The 23,140-nt window shown below is 40.1% G+C and overlaps 1 protein-coding gene across 1 annotated transcript; it reads right to left on the reverse strand.

Annotated features, from left to right (window-relative positions):
• Positions 1 to 1,759: 1,759 nt before the first annotated feature.
• Positions 1,760 to 21,790, reverse strand: CNRIP1 (cannabinoid receptor interacting protein 1). The gene is made up of 3 exons (XM_032652027.1): positions 21,239 to 21,790; positions 18,999 to 19,149; positions 1,760 to 2,771 (listed from the first exon to the last, which is right to left on the reverse strand). Exons 1-3 carry the CDS (start codon positions 21,415 to 21,417, stop codon positions 2,607 to 2,609), a joined length of 495 nt encoding a protein of 164 aa, XP_032507918.1. The 5' UTR covers positions 21,418 to 21,790; the 3' UTR covers positions 1,760 to 2,606.
• Between the last annotated feature and the right edge of the window lie 1,350 nt (positions 21,791 to 23,140).

The following is a 23,140-nucleotide window of genomic DNA, read 5'->3' on the forward strand; positions in this document are numbered from 1 at the left end:
CACAAGCAGAATGATGGTGAAAAGTTGAACTCACCCAGTGTGTCTCTGGGACTTTGATGCTCCAGCTTCTGGGCTGGGGCTCTTCGGTGTGTCCAGTGACATGGGCCATGTTTCCCCCAGCCCTGCCTTAAGTCATTCCCAACTCAAAAATGGAAATGGGCAAAAGCCGCAATATTGCTTCCACCCCTCAAAGCAAATACTAAGACTCTGATGAATGAGTCACTAGCTTGAGAGTCCTTGTTTCCCAAATGAAAATATTTACCCATCAAATGTTTCAATACGCTAAGATATGTAGTTTTCACATTTGCCCATCTTCTCATAACTGCATTTCCACTGGATATCCTGGAATAAAACTTAAGCCTCTGTCTATGGTAAACCCATTGCTTTAAATCTCTCAGTGTTTGAAGAGTGTTGGCTTTTAAAATACAGTAATTAGGAGCGGATTAGTGCTTATATTTAGCAGCAGTTAATAGACACTATCGTTTTTGAAAAACAAGCGAATTGAGAAGCATACTCCTCTCTTTTAACACCGCTCGCGATTAGCCCAAATCCAAGGCATTACTGCGCCCTGCTGGAAGCACAGCCTCATTGCAGGTAAGTAACACAGGTGCAGAGGGTTTGGGGCCAGCCTTCCAAATTCATTTCCACAAGAAACTGATTCTTTGCAATAGTCTCATTAACCTTGCATATTCTTACATGGAAGGTTCACAGGCAGCAAAAAAACAAATCCCCAACTAACTTTTTCCAACCCAATAGGATTTGTGCTTCCCAAGTGAACATTACAATATTGTTACCTTTCAAGAGAACGTTTCTTTGCTTCTTAGGGAATTCATCCTCAATCTACATGGAGTACAGCCTTTGTGCCACGTACCTTGCAGTGCCTGGGAGCAGGCAAGGAGGTCTCCATCCTGAGGTACATGCATTGTTACAGCACCACATCCTAAAGCTGCTCAGCTATATAGCTGGCTGATAGGGGTGTGGTCACCCTGGAAGGAGGAATAGAGAGAGGACAGGAACAAGCATTTTTTGATTGTCCACCAAGAGCCCAAGCCTGTGCTAGCTTTGTTGCAGCCGGTAGAGTAGTCCCTGTTTAATGGTCAGAATTGATCTATGGGTTAAGTGTGCTATTTCTACTCCAGGTATATCCCCCTCACCCTGCAACATAGATGGTGGTCTTGTAACAGAGAAGAACAAACCTGACTCCATATTGGATCTATTCCTTTAGCTCTAATCCTTGTGCTCTGTTGCCTGTGCTTGGGCATGCTGGCTCTGCACCTTTGGTAAAAGAATGTTGCCTAGAGTCTGAAATATACAGGATAGCCCATTCTCAAGGCTCTGACCTTTAAAAGTGTAACACTTTCCCAATCATAGAGAGATTAAGAAGTTGCAGAAGAGAAAATAACATTTGTTTTGTTGGAGGTTTACAGGAACATCGTGACCTGACCCACATGGACAGCTGCAAGAACAAAGGATTCCGGCACCAAGAAGTCTGCAGCAAACAGCCACACCACCTCCCCTTTTAATATAAAAGATGCCTGAATTCTAATCTTTGGGACAGTAGTCCACCATCTACCTGGTCTGCTGGCTTTCCGAATAAAGTCGTTATTCTGTGCCCCTCCACTTCATCTCTTGATTTACTGACCTGTCGTGTGGTGAGCGGTACCTGCCTGGATTCAGTAGCAATCTTAGTAGAGCTGGCCTGGGGCAGAGGTCCACCTGCTAGACAGATATTGCCCAAATTAAGAAGGCAAGTCAAGGATGATTTTCAATGCCTTTATTAAGAAATATCAAAAGTTGATTATAGTTCCATACACAGTTTTACAAAGTTCAAGTGGAGGGGAATGTAGGGAGGCCATCAGCATGCCTGTTTGGACACCACAGTCACTTGCCAAAGAGTTAACCCTGTCACTTTGGTCACCTTGTTTAACAGTGGTCCACACAAGGCTCGTTCCCACTTCCACTAGGCCACAGCACAATACCTTACATTATTTGAGTTGTAATACGTTATAAACACTTCTTAAATATTTGTCCTTTTCTTTCGTCATTATTCTTCCCTGAAATAGCCGAGCTGTTTATAGAAAGCACAACACTTGAGTCCCATTGACTGCTGTTTGCATCACATTTTCACAAAGGCTACTTTGACACAGATGGAAAACATCCCAAGTTACATGTTACCCTTGCACACTTGGGATGGAACCCAAGCACACTGTTATTTTTTACTTGACATTTAACAAAAAAGAGGGAAGCACTCAACTTGGAAACAAAACAGCACAGTCATTCAGTGGGAAAGTTAAGTGTGGGACACAGCCTGCGGATTCCACAGAGCTCCTCCAAGTGGCCACCAGCGTGACCAAGAACAACTGGAGGGAGGAACACCAACACAGAATACAGAAAGGGAGTCTCTCGGGCAGGGTACATCATGACCTTTTATGTCAGGGACATTGCATCAGAGGGGAATTACACATTCAGAATAATCAGGGCTAGTAGATAATTGGCACCCAATGGGAGACAGCAACGGAGTGGTGTGCCTTGGTGAAGGCTTGTGCTGGGTTATCTAAAAGTGGATCTTTGAAGAGACTGTCCAACAGCATCAGAAAGCGCCATCTTCAGAGGAAGGACTCCTTGTTCACCCACATGAGACTGCGGGTCTCATTGGGCTTGCATTCGTACTCAATGACGGAGAAGGGGCTTCCCCACTGGCAGTGATCTCGCTTGTGGTAATTGTAAAACTTGACCTGCCACACCGTCTCGAAGGTCCCAATGTCAGTGAACTGAGGGAAGAGAAACACGCCCCATCAAAACCTCATTCTGCCATGAGCAAACATAAGAGTTGATGTTCGTGAAAGAGATATAACAGGGAAGAACAAATCTGACTCCATATTAGATCTGTTTCTTTTACTTCAACCTTTGTATTCTACTGCTTTTGCTTCGAGTTAAGAATGTTGCCTATAGCCTGCAATATACAGGACGGCCCACTCTCAAGGCTCTGACCTTTAAGAGTACAACACTTTCCCATTCATATAAAGATAAAAAGTGCAGAACAGAGGATAACATTTGTCTTGTTGGAGGTTTACGGGAACATCGTGACCTGACCTCCATGGACAGCTGCAAGAACAAAGGATTCCTGCACCAAGAAGTTTGCACCAACCAACTCCCCCTTCACCCCTGCCCCTCACCTTTTAGTATAAACGAAGCCTGAATTCTGACTGGGGTAAGACGGTTCTCTAGGACATTAGTCCGCCACCTTCTCAGTCTGCTGCTTTTCCAAATAAAGTTCCCCCAATAACTTGTCTCCCGACTTACTGCCCGGCATGCAGCGAGCAGAGTGACTTTAGACTTAGAAACAGATGTACTGTGTAAGGAGGTGTAATCTGTGTAATCACTCCAGGCTCTTGTGGTCTGAAAGCTTAGGCCCTTACTCTAATGAACTATCTTCCTTTATTATGAGAGAGATTTTCCTGAAAAGCTGTCTGTAAACCATTTATTTCTCTATAAAATCTTATTCCCATCCCACTCATGGCATTTGTTATCATATTGCCTTTAAATACAAATAACTCCCCAAATGTATCTGTTTCCCATATTTAGGTTCTGGAAACTTCTCTTAGAATCTCAGAATTTCAGAGGTTGCCACAGAAGGGAGATTGGGAAGAGAGGGAATGGTGTTTAATGATCGTCTTTGGTTTCTTTTTCGAAAAATAGCTGTACAAAATAACATGTGCGCAGCCACACGAAACAAAAGCTACAACTGCCCTCCCATCACTAATTTCAATTCCAGGGAAAACTATGTTATCGGAAGCATTTGTTTGTTAAAGACCCTACTTTAACTTTCAAATACTATTGAGTGTTTATAAGCCATGCCCATGTCTCAGGTTCTGATTTTACATGACCCAAAACCCTATGTGAGCACCTACTGTGTGCCTCGTACATAGAAAAATTTGTATAAGGCGTGATCCTTTGCTCTCAAGAAGTTTGCATTCCACTTCCAGAAGGAAGGCCATGCAAATACTGCACGGAATTCTACGGAGTCCTGAGCACACAATTCTCATATAGCTGAGAAGAGGGCACAGAATACCCTAGAGGCCATTGGGCAGGGGCTCAAGTGGCCTGTAGGGTAGCCTGACCCTGCCACTGCCTCCTGGAGCTATTTAGGGGATGTGGCAGTAAACAGCATGATGCCTGTCCTTATTTTCTCCTCTGACCCACCCCCCCGTCACGGGAAGAGGCCAGGCCTGACTTAGCAGGGTTCTTAGACTTGTCAGGAGCCAGAAGACATCGTGGGGGAGGGCTGTGAGCAACAGGAGCCTTATGCTTGCGGCTGCTACAGGAGGAGGGAGATCAGGTGCTCCCCAGATAGCCTTCCAAGATGCTCTCAAAATCACAGCCTGCCCCATTGCCTCATCCTGCTAATCGGACCCTAAAACAAGGTATGGCTTGCCTTTGAGAAATCTGCTTGACCTGAAACAGAAGGTGATATACCTAGAGTCCACAAATCTTCTCCCAGGTAAGAAAATGAAGGATCTCTTTTTAGAGAGTCATAGCTTAAAGACCTGTGCACATATAGGCAGCTTTATTCACAAAAGCCCCAGCCTGGAATCAACCCAAATGTTTCATCATTCACCTGGTGACAGACACATTTTGGTATATCAGTAAAATGGCTTTTTACTCAATAATAGAACATACCGATTCAGGCAGCAACAGTGATGGATCTCAAAGACATGCTGAGCAAAAGAATCTAGACCCCAAAGAATACATGTACTATATGATTCCATTTATATATATATATATATATATATATATCTCCATATAACTTATAGTGATAGAATATAATCTATGCTGACAGGAAACATCTGTGGTTACCCAAGTTACCTCGGGTAGGAGGAGGGAATTGATGATTGATGAAAATGTGCAAGAGGGAACTTTTTGGGGTAATGGAAACATTTTACATCTTGATTGGGGTGGTGGTTACAAGAGTATATGTATGTGTTTGTTAAAACTCATTGATCAGTATACTTAAAATGGGTACATTTATTATATGTAAACTATACAATAAAGTTGATTAAAAATTAGAACTATGGATTTTTAGTGAGCACCAAGGAAACAGGTATTCTGAACGCTGCCAGTGGGAACTGAATTACATAGCCTTCCGGAAGGGTAATTTGTATCAAGTAAAGGTGTGAACATACTTGGGTCCAGTAATTTCACTTATAATTTATCTTAAGAATACCACAGGGTTTCGAGTAGTGAAAAATTGAACACTAACTTTCCATCCTTAATTAATTATGGCATATGTGTATAGTGGAATACTATGTAACAATTCTAAATGTAAATATTTAATAAAATTTTTCTAGTATATTCTATATTGTCACCTGAACTAAGCAGAGTACCAACAAGACTGTCTAGTGTTAATTCCATTAAAACTACACATGTGAATGCTGATGGAATAAGTTTTATTTTCTTCTATGTACTTATTTGTACTTTAAAAATTTAATGATTGAATTTTACTTTTACTAATCAGAAAAAATGTTAAGCCAAATTGTAAGTATTTACAAGTATTACCAAATAGCTAATATCCTTAATATAAAATATTATATGAATTAACTAGTAAGAACTACTAAGAACATTTGGATAAAACTGGACAGTTCATTAAAAACTTGGCTAACATCTGAAAAATATTCAAGTGTAATATTATTAGTAATTAAAGAAATACATACTTTACAGAGATATTATTCACCTATCAGCTTAGCAAACATTTCCAAATACTGGAAGCAATTTAAGCATCCAACTTTAGGAAATTATTATGAAAATGGTGAAATATCTGTACTATGAATTTATATAATCACTAAACAGGAATTTAGTTTTAATGATGAAAGAAAATGATTACAATTTTAACAGGAAAAAGATTAAAACACTTTATATACATTATGAGTTCAAATACACAAAATAAGATGCATAGAGAAAAGAAAATGAAAAAATATTAACAATAGCTCTCTAAGAAATTGTTTTTATATCTTTTCTACTTAGGTTTTCTGCAATAAATAGTTACTTTTATAATCAGAAAGAATATTTTAAGTGGTGAAATGGATCTATCACCCCTGAAAAATTAACATATATATCCCTTGAACCCTAGGGATTTAATAAATTCTATTAAGGATACATATATGCTAATGAAAATATTACAACTTTGTTTACAATAGGGTAATGGTGGTAATAATAAACCGATATCTCATTTTACAAATCACCAAGATGACTTATTATTATTTTTGACCAGCACAGGACACTGTACATTTTAAGTGCAACTGAATTAAATTAAGTTATAAAAATATTTTACAAACACCAGCTAAACTTTTGAGGGAGCAGCTTGATATCAGGCTAGGTAAGTGGGAAAGACAATACCTTTTCTGAAACAGATATAAATAAAAGTTGGTCACAAAAACAAACAAACAAAGATGATCACAACCACAGGCAAAAAAACAAAACAAAACAAAACAAAAAGCCTTAAGGCACTACACTTACACCTGAATGACCTTAAAATTAATAAAGTCTCAATCTAAGAGTTCTCAGCAACACAGGAGACCAAAATAGAAGTCTGTTGACAGCAAGTCACAGCTAAAGATATGGGATGTTTAGGTGCTTCTACTTTGTTTCTCTGTTATTAATGTTGGACCCAAGGTCTTATTAAAGTAAACTTAACTGCTGCTAAATAGGCATATGTCTTCCTCTCTCCCACACCTTAGTTGTTTTAACTTCCCATTAACCTTCTTCCTATTCTTCCTTCTAGAGTTCTATTTCCTGGGCATCTCTCTACCTAACTCAGGATTTCTTCTCTTCTGGCTAAGAACAGATGTGCTATCCAAAGCTGACATTACTCTTGAAGAACAGAGGAAGCAACTACAAGCTCTCCATTCCCTCCCAACCCATCTGTGCCTTCCAAGGAAAATTCACCCAGGCAGGCTCCCAGGTAATGCAATTATACATGGTATAATTCTGTGCATTTAATAGCTCTTTTTTTTTAATACAATTACTTTCACATGTCATTCCACATTGGTGTTGTGACTGGTTTTAACATCTCCATTTTAAGGATGAAAGAACTAATATTCAGAGAGGTTAAGTGAGTTGGCCTAGGTCTACACTGTGTAGCCAGCTAATGCTAGAGGCAGGTCAAGAAGCTAGGTTTCCTAATTCCTATCTAGAAACTATAATCAATGTACCAAATTATTTATATAAGCAAATGAGCTAACAGGTACTGAATGGTTTTTCTTTTTTCTCCCTGAGTGAGAACATCTATGAACTGCCGTGTGTAGAGTGCTTTAGGACACTACTATGGACTGAGTGTTTGTAGCTCCCCAAAATTCATATGTTGAAGCCTAAATCCCCAACGTGATGGTATCTGGAAGTGGGGCCTTCCAGAAGTAATTAGGGTGTGAAGATGGAGCCCTCATGAATCGGATTAGTGTCCCCTATAAAAATAGACACGAGAGGGATGATCTCTGTCTTTCTCTGCTTTCCTTCATGTGCGAACACAGCAAGAAAGCAGCTGTCTGTGAATCAGAAAGATTGTTCTCACCAGATACCAGGTCTGCTGGCGCCTTGATCTTGGACTTCCAGCCTCCAGAACTGTGAAAAATAAATATTTGCTGTTTAAGCCACCCAGTCTATTCTGACACTGACACTCTACTACGTACCTGGACATTTTATTTGCCCTAGTGTTCTTATAAGTTGCAAGGCTTGGTACACTTTTATTTCATAACCAATGTGAAAGAGAACCCATCAGCTTCCAAAGAGAGGAGACTCATTTGTTGTGCTCAGTAATAAATGAGGAATCTGAAGAACTTGTTTTAAACAATTTCCAGGGTGGTCTTACAACCAGATGCCCTAGAATTCCCAGAGTACTTCTCTCTACTCACCATTCCACCCAAATCCACTGGAGACATGTGAAATTCACCAAGAATAGAGTCACTTAGAAATCCACTGACTTGGGAGCACAGAATGAGATTATATTGATAGAGACATGATGTTATTTCCTTAGTAAATAAAATCAGTATAAATAAGCATCTTGGGGCTGCCCTAGTGGCGCAGCGGCAAATCGAGGCAACACAGCTTAACCATCCATGTTACAAATAAGTTTTTCACTAACCATCATTTGCCTTTTAATTTAAATTGCCTTTTAAGGAAAATTTAACTTTGTTTACAATGTTTAACAGGAATTTTACATTTATGTAATCAAAGCTTTCCATTTTCACCTTTAGATTTCTTCCATTTCTTTAAGGTTTAGATTAATTCTTTTCACTTTGATTTTTTACAAAGTTGACTTTTTACAGATAACCCTGGGATCCATCTGAAATATCTTTTTGAAGTATGGCATCCAGAAAGAACAGCAGTGATGTTTCCTCCAAATAGCCAATTACCCTAGCATCATTTAGCCAATGATTTATAAAAATCTGACAAACTACTCTGAGGTAACCTTAGACTCGTAAGAAGTTGCTTTGGTGTACCTTTAATTCAGCTTCCTTGCTGGATTCACCTACTTGATTAACTGCATTTACTTGGGGATCTCAAGACTTCCTTATTACCTGTGAAAGTGGTTGTGTCTGTAATTTACAATACTTAAGCTTGACAAAAGTCATAATATAGTGTTAAAACATATGTAAGGCTTTCATCACTAGAATGAAATTTTCAATTAACATTATAGTTGCTGACTTGATCAGGAAACCTTCTCTAATTTCAATTAATAATAATTCTAGGACTTCCCTGGTGGCACAGTGGTTAAGAATCTGCCTGCCAATGCAGGGGACATGGGTTCGAGCCCTGGTCCGGGAAGATTCCACATGCTGCAGAGCAACTAAGCCCATGCGCCACAACTACTGAGCCTGCGCTCTAGAGCCTGCAAGCCACAACTACTGAGCCCACCCGCACACCACAACTATTGAAGCCCGTGTACCTGGAGCCCATGCTCCACAACAAGAGAAGCCACTGCAATCAGAAGCCCTCACACCACAACAAAGACCCAGTGCAACCAAAAAATAAATGAATAAAAATTAAAAAAAAAATACTAATTTCAATTGTAATAGAATCACGTATTACAGATAAAATACAAATGCATGGCCAATGCTCACACCAAAAGCTGTGCGAGCACTGTTGGAACAATCATTCACCTGCTTCTTCTAGAGTGGAAATTATATTTAAGAGCCTAGGCTTTGCTGCTGGGACTCATAAAATGCTAAATACCAGCTTAAATCTTTTGGAAAATGATGTACAGTATAAACATATAAATCAAGTTTGAATAAGAGGAAAGTTAAATCTCATAAAATCCAAAACTATGGGAAAACCAAAATAGACTGTCAACTCTATGGAAAAAATAACCGTCTTCATTTTAAAAGAAGAAATCATAACAGAAAATGAAAAATTTTAATGTAATTATATTTCTACACAATGGAAAATAAAAATAAAGCGATAGTGAGAGAAATATGACAGATACAACAGATTGTTTATCTTTATTAGGAGTCTGAGTTTTTTAAAAAATAATTTCCAACAGAAGTATTGATGAAACATGAAAGAATAATATACACAAGGAGAAACAAAATTAAATTAACATGTAGAAATGTTCATTCTTGTGATAGTGAAAAGTAATATAGAAAATCTATTTTTTTAAAGTAATTCTCAATGCTGTTTATTGCTAGTAACATTGTAAAATAGTATGTACATCTTAAAAAAAAAAAACCCACCAAAAAGGCCATATGTGGGAACAGCCATAAAGATTCAGTTCTCTTGACCAAGTATTTTTACTCAGATTGAGGTAACTATATGCACAAAACTTTACATTATAGCACTTTTTATGATTGGACAATCTATATAGCTAATATCTGGGTAAGAGTGTAATCATTATGATATATTGTGATAGAGTCTTATGTTACCCTTAAAATTATAAAAATGAATATGTAGAAAGTTGTACAAAATATGTATTAAAAGCTATTGCAACTACAGAATGTATATATGTGGAAGGTAATCTGAAAATGAGCCATACCAAAATGTAGGGATTACTGGTGCTTTAAAAGTTTATGCACATTTCTGAACCTTGTCATGATATATTACAATTTTTTAAGAAAATCATGCAAAGCCCTTGAAATGCTGGGATGCATCCCCACACTTCTCTGTGAGTCTGTGCCCAACCAGAAAGGAATCCTACCTAAATTTGTGGGATTTCAGTCCTATTTGGTGTGATCCTAAATGACAGTATTTGAGAATCTGACTTTCTTCAGCAAATAATTAGTACCACACCCCTAAAGGTAAGTTTGTAATTTTCACACCATGTTAGGGCTGACAGTGGTCTTAGTGATCAGATAGTGGAATCCACCTATTTGCATTGAGGAAACAGGCCCATTGAATGAAGGTTTGCCTGGGATCACAGTTAATTACAGAAGTAGATGGCATCCCAATACCTTAATAATTTCCAGTTCTAATTCTGACATTCCAGACGTTTCCTCAGGCACCCATAGCACTGATGTTTCCCTTGGTGAAGAATGTAAATTTAATAATCCAGGAACTTCCTGCTTAATTGATTGCATTTACCTGGATATTTCAATGTTTTGGTGTTGTCTGTGAGAATGGGGTATGTCCATACTTTTTAAAACTTAAGTTTGAAATATTGGTAACTTAAAAACATTGTAGGATAATGATGAAGGCTAGCTGAAAGCTTCACCACTAGAATGAACATTTGAATTTAACATAAGAGCCGCTGACATGATCAGGAAACCTCTAATTTCAATTGTTTTCCTTAGAATCAGCCTATTACAAATAAGATACAAATGCATGGCCAATGCTCAAACCAAACACTGTGCGATCATTGTTGGAACAATCAACTATCAATCACCTGCTTCTTCTAGAGTGGAAATTATATGGAAGAATCTAGGTTTTACTGTTGGGACTCAGGATTCATTAGTTACAGCATAGAGATCCTTGTCACTACAACATCCTCCCAAAGCATCTAAAGGCTCTCCAACCTTTCAGCCGTGCCTGGACAGGCAATCCAGACTTATGGTGAGTAAGAAAATCTTTTGTTTCATGACTCGGTCTAAATCATTCTCACATTAAAAAAATAACTTTGTTTCATTCTCATTCAAAATTATGTAGAAGTTCTCACTTTACAGATCCAATTAAGAAGTGTTTAATTGAGTTCTTTCTAAAATAAGTTAATCTTCCTCCCTAGGGTTCTGTTTACACCTATAGCAAAAGAAGTATGACTCCAGCCTTCTAAAACCAGAGCAAGTTATACCTCTGGTCCCCTCAGCCCATACTGGTTCCAGGGAGAAGGTGGGGAGGTCTGCTCTCCTGCTCTGTGACCACCTGGAAGATGGGGTACAGTCTCATCTATGGTGACCACTCCTGCACTTGACCCAGTGCTCAGTACCAGTTCAGTGAAAGAATGAACAACTTAAAGTTAGCTCACTGGCCCTTGGGCTCTCATTAAAATTCTGACAGATGGCCAATAGGCACATGAAAAGATGCTCAACATCACTAACTATTAGAGAAACACAAATCAAAACTATAATGAGGACCACTTCATACCAGTCAGAATAGCCATCATTAAAAAGTCTACAAATAACAAATGCTGGAGAGGGTGTGGAGAAAAGGGAACCTCTGTACGGTTGGTGAGAATGTAAATTGGTGCAGCCACTATGGAAAATGGTATGGAGGTTCCTCAAAAAACTGAAAATAGAACTACCACATGATCCAGCAATCCCACTCCTGGGCATATACCCAGACAAAACTATAATTTGAAAAGATAAATGCACCCCTATGGTCATAGCAGCACTATTTACAATAGCCAAGACATGGAAATAACCTAAATGTCCATTGACAGTGAATGGATAAAGAAGATGTGAGATATATATATATATATATATATATATATATATATATATATATACATACATACATACACACAATGGAATATTACTTAGCCATCAGAAAGAATGAAATAATGCCATTTGCAGCAACATGGATGGACCTAGAGGTTATTATACTAAGTGAAATAAGTCAGAAAGAGAAAGACAAATACCACACGATGTCACTTATACGTGGAGTCTAAAATACTATACAAATCAACACATCTATGAAACTGCAGACTCACAGGTATAGAGAACAGACTTGTGGTTGCCAAGCGGGAGGGAGAGTAGGGGAGGAAAGGAATAGGGGTTTGGGATTAGCAGAGGCAAACTATTATATATAGGATGGAAAAACAACAAGGTCATACTGTATAGCAATGGGGAACTATATTCAATATTTTGTGACAAACCATAATGGAAAAGAATATGAAAAAGAATATATATATCTATATATATGTATAACTGAGTCCCTTAGCTGTACAGAAGAAATCAACACATTGTAAATCAACTATATTTCAACAAAATTTTAAAAAATAAACAAAAATAAAATTCTAATAACTTTATTTTTTTTATTAATTAATTTATTTTTGCTGTGTTGGGTCTTCATTTCCGTGCGAGGGCTTTCTCTAGTTGTGGCAAGCGGGGGCCACTCTTCATCGCGGTGCGCGGGCCTCTCACTATTGAAGCCTTTCTTGTTGCGGAGCACAGGCTCCAGACGCGCAGGCTCAGTAGCTGTGGCTCACAGGCCTAGTTGCTCCGCGGCATGTGGGATCCTCCCAGACCAGGGCTCGAACCTGTGTCCCCTGCATTGGCAGGCAGATTCTCAACCACTGCGCCACCAGGGAAGCCCTCTAATAACTTTAGTATTTGCAGTTCTGCTTCGAGTTAATGTTTCCTTTCAACTCTAATTACATATGCTATTCTCGATACACTATGGTAGAAGGACACTTATGATTTAAAAGAGATTTATTTTGATCCACCAGCCCTTTGTTGGATGTGTGATCTTCAAATATTTTCCTAGAAGTCTAAAAATACCTTTTAAAATGTGCTTCTGTAGAAATGGATGATTTCCTCAGAAAAACAACTAAAATTGACTCAGTAAAATCTTCGAAGCCCCCCAAAGGCAAACATTATGGACTAAGTTGAAAGTTAGGGATATTCCTTCCAAATACCATTATTTTGGATCCTGACTTTTATGGGGAAATTCTGTCAGACTTTCAAGTAACAGCTAAGTCCTATGCTATGTAAATTGTTTCAGAGCACAAACTATGAAAATGTGCCCAATTCTTTTTATTAAGTTATTTACCCTAACACCACATCTTAAATGGTGAAGAATCTTCTAATTGTCCTTTGCCTATCTCCTACATATTGCTACTAGACCGATTTTAACAACATGCAAATCTCGTCACATTACCAGGAACTGGAAGTCCTACATTGAAATGTTTTTAAAAATGGGGAGTTGGTGGGTGAAACTTACATAGAGAATTATAAAATCTGACAAAATATAAACAAAAACTATTTGAAGGCTTTAAAAAGCAACTAAAAGCAGGACAGAAACCAGAGTTACCCTTGAAAGATCTCAACTATAACAGTTAAGAATTGTCCGTGCGGCTTTTTTGCTTGAGGGTACTCCCCAATCCCCTGGCAGTTCTGGCCCATGTAAATGGCAGCTTTACCTGCGAGAAGTGGCAGAAGACAGTGTTCAGGGCTGGCAGAGCAGCTGGAAATTTAGGGAGAAAATCCTGGAAACAAGAGAGCTACGGAAGAGGTGAGACCCAAAATCTGACTATAACTCTGCCATAATTCTTCCCTAACTGCTTGTATGGGCTGGTGGGAGGGAGCTTCTTCTGCTTGAAAAAGCAGACAAACCAGTAAAGAGTCTCTTTTCTTCTTTCTTTTCCAAACAACAGAAGTTTATTGTCTCACAGTTTGAGAGGTTAGATGTCCCAGATCAAGGTGTCAGCAGGGTTGGTTTCGTCTAAGAGAAGACTTTATTCTTGAAAGAGAAAATTATGCTGAATAAGATTTGTAAGTTCACTTTTTGTTTGTTTGTTTGTTTTGTTTTTTTAATTGAATGCATTCCCAAACCTGAGAAGTTGGAATCTTACTGGTTTGAAAGTATCAAAGCAAAGGGCTCAGGACTGGCAGAGCAGCTGGAAATTTAGAGAAACCTCAGGGTGGATGGATCCCAAAATCTTAGTATAAACTGTCCAATTCCTTGGCTGACTGCTAAACTCCACTGGAACAAGGGAACCAGGCTAGAAAAGCAGCAACTGGAAGTTGAAAAAAATTAAGCAGAGATATCAGCTGCTACCCTGCTGAGAAGACAGAATTTGTAGTTTGAGTCCAGCAATGTTACTAGAATTGCTAGAATTTAAAAAGAGACTAATCCTCAGAAGAATAAAAGAAACTAGAATCAATAATATATTATCTACAATGTTTAGTTTCTAATCAAATATTATCAAACATGTAACAAAACAGGAAAGCATGACCCACATTCAGGAAAAAAAAGTCATTCCTACTCTAAATGGGGCCAGATACTGGATCTACCAAACAAGTATTTCAAACCAGCAATTATAAATATGCTCAAAGAAGTAAAGGGGCACATGGTCTCAATGAGCAAACATAGGGAATCTTGAGCGATGGAAACTATAGAAAATACAAATAGAAAACTCTAGAGCTGAAAAGTACAATGACAGAAAAAATTTCAGAAAATAAACACAAGAGTAGCCTGGGAATGGCAGAAGAAAAAAAAATCATTGAGCTTGAGTATACATCAATAGAAATGATCTAATTTGAACAACCAATTTTCTTTTAGGAAACTGGACAGGACTGTAAAGATCTGTGGGATAATACCAAGCTGTCCAATGTGTAATTGAGGAACTACAAGAAAAGAATAAAGTTGAAAAGAAATTTGAAACAAAATAACAGTTAAAAATACCCAAATTTGGAAGAACACTAACTTACAGATTCAAGAAATTCAGTGAGCCCCAAGAAGAAAAGATTCAAAGAAATGCACACTTCAGTGCATATAGTCCAACTATGGAAAACCGAACTGTACAATATACAAAGAGATCATTTTACTCTGTGTGTATATGTGTGTGTGTATAGCCTCAATTAAAATACCTTAATGCAAACAAAAGAAGGAAATAAATAATTAAGATAGGATCAGGGGACTTCCCTGATGGTCCAGTGGTTAAGACTCCAGGCTCCCAATGCAGGGGAGCTGGGTTCGATCCCTGGTCGGGGAACTAAGATCCCACATACCACAAGTAAGCCCATGCGCTGCAACAAAGACACAGCACAGCCGTAAATAAACAAACAAACAAACATACAAATAAAAACTAACTTTAAAAAAAGATAGGATCAGAAAGCAATGAAACAGAAAAATAGGCCAGTGGAGCATATGAAAACAAAGCTGGGTTTTTGAAAAAGCCAATAAAATTGATAAATCTCTAGCTAGACTGGTTGGTAGAGGGGGGGAATGGCAAATTATTAATATCAAGAATGAAAGAGTGGACATCATTAGAGATCCTAAGACATCAAAGTATGGTGGAGGATTATTACCAACAACTTTGTGCCAACAAATTTGACAATTTAATTGAAATAAATGGATGATATCAAAGACCAATTACAAAAATTAACTCAAGGGACTTCCCTGGTGATGCAGTGGTTAAGAATCCACCTGCCAATGCAGGGGACACGGGTTCGAGCCCTGGTCCAGGAAGATCCCATATGCCACAGAGCAACTAAGCCCACGCGCCACAACTACTGAGCCTGTGCTATAGAGCCCACGAGCCACAACTACTGAGCCTGTGTGCCACAACTACTGAAGCCCTCACGCCTAGAGTCCGTGCTCCGCAACAAGAGAAGCCGCCGCTATGAGAAGCCTGTGTACCGCAACGAAGAGTAGCCCCCGCTCGCTGCAACTGAGAAAGCCCGCGTGCAGCAACGAAGACCCAATGCAGCCAAAAATAAATAAATTTATTTAAAAAATTAACTCAAGAAATAAAACCTGAATAGCCCAATATCAATTAAGGAAATTGAATTTGTAACTAAAAACCTTTAGACAAAGTGAAATGCATGCTTTTATTGGTGAATTCTATCCAACATTAAATAAGAATAATATTAATTCTATACAAACTCTTCCAGAAAACAGTAGAGTGAACAACTTTCCAAATAATTTTATGCAGCTAGTATTATTACTCTGATACCAAAAACCAGAAAATGACAAGAAAACAAAACCATAGACCAATATTCCTCAGGAACACAGATATAAAATCCTCAATAAAATGTTAATGAGGGACTTCCCTGGTGGTCCAGTGGTTAAGAATCTGCCTTCCATTGCAGGGGACGCGGGTTTGATCTCTGGTCGGGGAACTAAGATCCCACATGCCATGGGGCAACTAAGTCCGTGCGCCACAACTACAGAGCCCAGCCGCAACGAAGAGCCCAAGTGCCACAACTAAGACCCGCTGAAGCCAAAAATAAATAAATAAATATTTTTTTAAAAATGAAAAAAAAAATGTATCATACATAGAAAAGCTTCGGGATTCTACCAAAAAAAATCCCGAACAACTATTAGGACTAATAAGTGAAATCAGCAAGCCCTCAGGATTCTAGATGAGTATAGAAAAAATCAATTTTACTTCTACATACTAGTAATAACCACCATTTATAGTAGCATTTAAATATGAAATACTTAATGGTAAATTTAACAAAGTACGTATAAAATCTGTACAGGGAACACTGTAATACATTATAGAGAGGAATTAAAGAAAACCTAAATAGGCAGATATATTCATGTATCAGAAGGCTCAATAATAAAGTGTCAAATCTTTCCAAACTGGCATATAGATTTAATGCAAACCCAATTAATACCCCATGTTTTGGAGAAATTGACAAGCTCATTCTAAAATCTATATAACAATGCAAAGGGCCTAGAATAGTCAAAATAACTGAGTAAACAAAGAGGGAAGATTTAGGCTATCTGATTTAAAGACTACATTATAGACCATGAAACAAAATTGTTTGGGCTCTTCTAGGTCTTTTGCATTTCCAAATTTAAAAGATTGATATATAATTAAGTATGTAAAGTAACTGGAATTCTCATACATTGCTGGTTGAAATATGAAATGGTACAGCAGTCTGGATATTTCTTATATGGTTAAACACGTACTTACCATGTGACTCATCAAATCTCCTCTTAGGTATTTACTCAACAGAAATGAAAACATCCTCACTCTAAAACTCATACTCAAATATTCATAGCAACTTTATTCATAACCTCAAAAGCTGAAAACACCCCAGCTATTCATTTATTGGTGAATAACCAATCAACCAAATCAACCGTAGTATATCCTTCCCATGGAATACTACTCAGTGATAAAAGGAACCAACTATTTATGTGACAACATTATGCTACAATGACGTTATACAAGAACATTATGCTAAGTGAAAGAAGTCAGACACAATGCTGCGATTCTATTTACATGAAATTCTAGAACTGTTAAAACTAAGTTATTGAGACAAAAAGGTCAGAGAGGGCTAAGCCTGGGGCCATCGATTACAGATGGGCCTGGAGGAATTTTCTGGGATGACAGAAATGTTCTATATTTTTGTTGGGGTGGTGATTATACAGTAGTTAAAATCTATGTAACTGAATACTTTAAATTGGTGTATTAATGTATTTACATACAATGTGTATGTAAATTGCTTATCAAAGTTGACTTACAAACCTTCAATGAATTGCCACAGGCATTAAGATAAATTCAATAAGGAAAGAAGGTCCTGTAACATCTAAACCCTACTTTCCTCTCCAGCTTAATCTTTATTTTTTTTTTTAATTTTTAAAATTTTTATTGGAGTAAAGTTGATTTACAATGTTGTGTTAACTCTGTCTTACCCTTGAGCCAGTCTCTGCCTCATTGTCTGCTCCAGCTATACAGGGCTTCTACTCGTTCACTGAAACACATGCTGCTCTCCCCCAGCTGTTGATCCTTGTACCTCCTTTTTCCTCAAATGCTCCCTCTTCCCTCAACTCTTACATATCTTTCGTTCTTTCTCAAGAAAGCCATCCCCTAAATCTTGAGCTAGACTAAGACCCCTGGTATATATCCCAAGGGTACCACTACTGTTTCAGCACATTTTGTCTAATAACAATTATCTACTTTATTATTGATAATCATGTATAAAGTATGTTTTTCTCCTCTAGATAAGAAGCCCCATGAAGCCAGGGATATCTATTTCGTTCACCACTCTTCTCCCAGTGCCTGATATATATAGGAAATCCTTATATATTTGCCAATAAATCAACCAAACAAACAAAAATGTTAAAACCCTAAATGAAATATTAGCATATTGAATGTAGTAATATATTACAAATAATAAATGACATTAAGTAGGGTTTATTTTTAAAAATAAATGGAAGTTTAGTATTTCAAAGTATATTTTATATTTATTCCATTAATATATCAAAGAAGAAAAACTATCTCTGTAGATGGGAAAAGGAATTAGAAGAAATTCAACACAGCTCCCAATTAAAAAAAAATACCTCTTAGTGAACTAGAAACAGAATGCTTTAACATAATAAATATTTGAAACTAACATTGTATCTAACAGTGAAACCCTGGAGACAAGGATTACCACTATTAGTAGGCAACATTATTCTAGAAACATAAGCCAATGCAGGAAGGCCAGAAAAAAAAATTTTAAAATGACACAATTATATGTAGATTATGACTGTCTACCTGAAAAACCCAAGATCGTCAAATGAAGAATTTTAGTAAGCAAGTTCAGTAAGGTGACCAATTACAAAATACACAAACACGTACTGTAAAAGCAATGTATTTAAAACAATGCAGCTTTGGCATAAGTGTAGACAGATCAATGGAACAGATTACAAAAATGTAGGGAGAGACTTAAATTTTTGCCACATAAGAAATTACTATGAAACTGATCACTGGAGAAGCATGGATCATTTAATTAATTGTACTTGGACATTATGAACAAATATATTCGAATATGAAACCATGAATTGAAATAATGTTTCATATTTTCTTTTCCATGGTTTCCGCTTGCCTTGGCACCACAGTCCAACACCCAAGTAGGCCTTACCGGCATGGTGATCTGGATGGGCTGCCGTTCTCCACTCTTGGTTGGGGCCACACCTTCTGTTTCATATGTTCCTGTATATACGATTCTGTCCCCATCAGGCTCTTTAGACTTCAGTTCCAGCGGGACAAGCACACCACCAATGGAAATGTTCCTGCAATGGACTTGAGTTGACCACATATGGTAGGAACTAGCTTAGGCACCCTGTCCTGGTCTGGACCACAACTCCAGGCAAAAACCCCATAGGGTGTGGCTAACAGAGACACTGTGGTGTGGCAGAAAGTTCTGAGAGTTTAGAGGGCTTGACTTACCCAGCTAACCAGTCATGTGACCCTAGGTCAACTACTTAATCTTTCTGGACTGACATCAGTATTCTCATCCAAAGTACTTGCACAAGGCTGAGTTAGACTCTGTCAATGGTCTTCCTCTTTAGTTTCTCATCTGTGGAGCTATTAAAAACCTACCTATACCCACCCCATCTCAAACCCCAGAGAATAGGATTCAGTTGGTCTGGGGTGTTTTTTGGGCACTAGAAAATTTATTTTAAGGTTGCATAGGTGATTCTAATGCACAGGTAGGATTGAGAATCACTGAACTAGTTCTCTAATGGTTTTTTCTTCTGTTCCAACAATCAGGGGTCCCATAATTTGGGGTACTCTTCCTCAAGCCAGCCACACACCAAAAATTCTCACTGGCATCATTTCTTCATGTTAGAGTAATGGTTCTCAAAGTGTCATCCCTGGACCAGCAGTATCAGTATCACCTGCCAACCATCAGAAAGCAAATTCTTAAGCTCCACTCTAGATATAGTAAACTAGAGTTTACTACATCTAGGATGGGGCTCAGCCATATGTGTTTTAACGAGCCCTCCAGGTGATTCCGATGTAGACTCAAGTTTGAGAACCACTGGGTTAGGGCACTGAAAAACTTTGATAAAATTAAAGTGTAACAAAAAAAAATAGTTTTATCATTAACACAAATTTGTTTTTATATTAACTTGAAAAATAGAGAACTATCTTGAAGGAAATAGAACAGATAACTTGGTAGAAGGGGTTTTGCCAGGAAAGAAGGGAAAGAAAAAGTCTGCATTATAACACTGAACAGAACACTGGGGAATGTGAGGATGATGGGTGCTTGGAGCTATCAGTGATGGGGACAAGTAAATGGACCAAGAGCATTAGACACAACTCAGGTTTGGCTCTAGGTCGTTCAGTTGGAGCCTGGCATCTAGAAGGCCAATACAAGTTTGTTGAATTAACAACTACTGGAGGACACTTAAGCTATAAAAGGTGTCAGGTGGATTCAAAGCCCTCTCCACCCCACCTCCCAAGCTCAGCCAAAGGTAGATACAGTATAGGATGGTTTATTTCCTCTTTCCACGCTGGACTTTACACCATGCTTACGTGGAAGCTGAGAGGTAAAGGGTTCCAGTCCTGGATACTTCCCCATAAGCTACTGCACCCTCCTACACTGACTTGCCAGCCAGAGCCTACTGGATGCATCAACCTCTGGTAGCAGAGAAGAGATAAACCTGCCACGAATAAATAAGTATAAAAAAACCATCCTTTTGTTGTCAGGATGTTGCTAATCACCAGGCTGAACAGACAATTCGGGAGAAAAAGAAAAACACCAGGCAAGGAAAACCGGGAAACTAGGCCTAAGCAGAGGAGGCTGCCTTCCGTCTTGCTCTTCCAGTTCCGGGGTCCCAGGCTCATAAGGGTTGATGGAGGAGTGGGGAGCATCCCTCAGGGAGCCCCAATAATCACCCGCCCCCGACTTTACACCTCATTCCTCAGCCTTTCTCTCTCCTTCAGCCTCACAGAACGGGGCAAAGGACCGAGATTTTGGTAAGTGAACCCCGCGGCGAGCTTCTCCCCTCTGCCCCACCCCGGCCGCCTTCGGGTCCGCGCCGATGGCTGCACAGAAGGGATGAAAATTCTACAGGGAAAGAAAAAAGCCCCCAACCCCTGGCTTCCTGTCGCTGTTTTAAACATCCCACCCCGCGAGACGTGGAGGGAAGCGAGAACAGCGGAGACAGTAGTGTAAGGCAGAAGACGGGACCTAGGTTGCACGGAGCTGACCTTATACCCGCCCCCCACTTCCTCCCCGCCAACCTCCTGGGCCCGCTGGGCGCGGTGCGAGGCAAGAGGTGCCCAGGAGAGGCTCAGGCTGTCCCGGGGGCCTCGGTCCACCCCGCGTACCCCAAGTGGGGCCGGTCAGCCGCTGCGCGCGCCCGCACTCACTCGACCTGCAGCGTGGTGGGCTTAATCTTCACCTCCACCTTGTAGGAGGAGCCCGTGAGCAGTTTGATGGTGCGGTTCTGGCCGAAGCGCTGGCCGTCCACCTTGTAGAAGACCGGGCCTTCGTTAGGCTGGATGCGCAGCGCGATGGAGAGGCGCACGAGGCCCGGCAGGTCCCCCATGGCTGGGCGCGGGAGGGCGGGCGCGGCGGCTCGGGGGGGGCGGAGGACTGCGCTGGCTGCGACCCGGCGGCTAGAGCGCGGTGGGCGGAGAGGAAGCGAGCGGAGGGAGAGGGAGGTGGTGGAGAGAGGCTGCGGCTAGGAGTCCGAGCCGTCGCGGCCGTCAGCCCCGGCTTCCGAGGAGCAGCTCCCGAGGCTATGACCCCCCGCCCCCCTTGGCGAGGAAGCGCGCCCCAGGAACAGCTCCGAGGTCCCGAGCTCCACCATCCCCCGCTTCCCGTGCCTCGCCCTCCGCGCACCAAGGGGCTCGCTCCGGCCCGCAGGCCGCGGGCTGCTCAGCGCAGCTGGGTGGGAGAGAGTTAATCCTGTTTACGCACTACAATCCCCTCCAGCTGGGGAAGAGGACATTTTGACTCCTCCTAGAGCGGCGCGGGGCGGGGGGAGGAGAGGATTGGGAGGGAGAGGGTAGGTCCTGGGTTTAAGTGGCACTACACCAAAGGGCGACACCTCGGAATCTGGACACCCCCTCTGTCAGCGAAGGACTGCGGATACCATTGCTTGCAGATCGAGCCCCAACCAGGCAGGAGGAGGCTGAGAGGCGAAAGGGAGACGGGAAGCGGGGCTGGAAACCGTTAGCCAGTGATTTTAATCTCAGGAAACATGTCTTTCCAAAGCTTAGGGGACATGGCTGAGGGAAGGCGCAATTCCATCTAATGTGGACTGCACGCCATGCTGAACTAGGAATGTGTGCAAGAAAAAGAAAATAACCCATATATATTCAAGGGGCTACATCTTCTCATGGGTGTTTATTTCCATTATGCATATCCTTGTCTCAAGAATGACACCGTGTAATGAATCACATATATTTACACAGATCTTGTAGGATGAGCTATTAATCCTGTCACAGGTAACTGGCATGTCTCTAAGGCATACATAGGTGGTGACAGTGGCCAAGGGGAGGGATCGGTCAAAAGATTAATGGCAGGGCACCCGGTGCGACACCCGCAGAGTTTAGGTTTGCATATTAAGCATGAAGTCAGTTGACAGCTCGCGATTTTGGAGACAAGGGGAAACCAAGGGTGTTATGGCTCCACTGGGAATGACTTCGGATAGTGGAGCGTGATCACCTGCTTCAGCACCACCTGGTGGATAGTACCAGGGCCGGTGAGCACACCTGGGGAATGGAGAAACGGGTTAGTGAGGACGAATGGGTAGGGATGCGTCTATTTGGTGGTTTTTGTTTACTCAAGGTAGTACTACTTTTCTTTAGAAATAGCATCATCTCGAAGGTGTGATTTGTCTCTTGGAAATGGTTTTCTCATCTGTAAAATGGAGGGAGGGAAGCAGATGCTATCTTTTTTGGTAGGGTTGTTGTGAGAATCAAATGAGAGAATGCACATTGCGGTGCCTGACTCTAATATTTGCAATTATTATTAGGTGGAAATGCAAATGGTTGATAAGCATATGTAAGGATGCTCACCATCGCTAGCGGAAGAGCCAGAGGAAAGCAAATTGAATCAGTAATATCAAACTATTTGGCCTATCAGCTTGGCAAAATTTTAAAAGACTTAAAATTCAATGTTGGTAAAGATGTAGGGAAATCCACCCTCTTAGAAGTAATCCGATGAATTTATTAAATTAAACCATATATATGTGTATATATCTATATCTGTCTATCTATATATCTTGAGTCAGAAATCCTGCTTTAAAAAAACCTGCCCTTCAA

The sequence above is a fragment of the Phocoena sinus genome, chromosome 13 (assembly GCF_008692025.1).
Source record: "Phocoena sinus isolate mPhoSin1 chromosome 13, mPhoSin1.pri, whole genome shotgun sequence".
Taxonomy (NCBI): Eukaryota; Metazoa; Chordata; class Mammalia; order Artiodactyla; family Phocoenidae; genus Phocoena; species Phocoena sinus.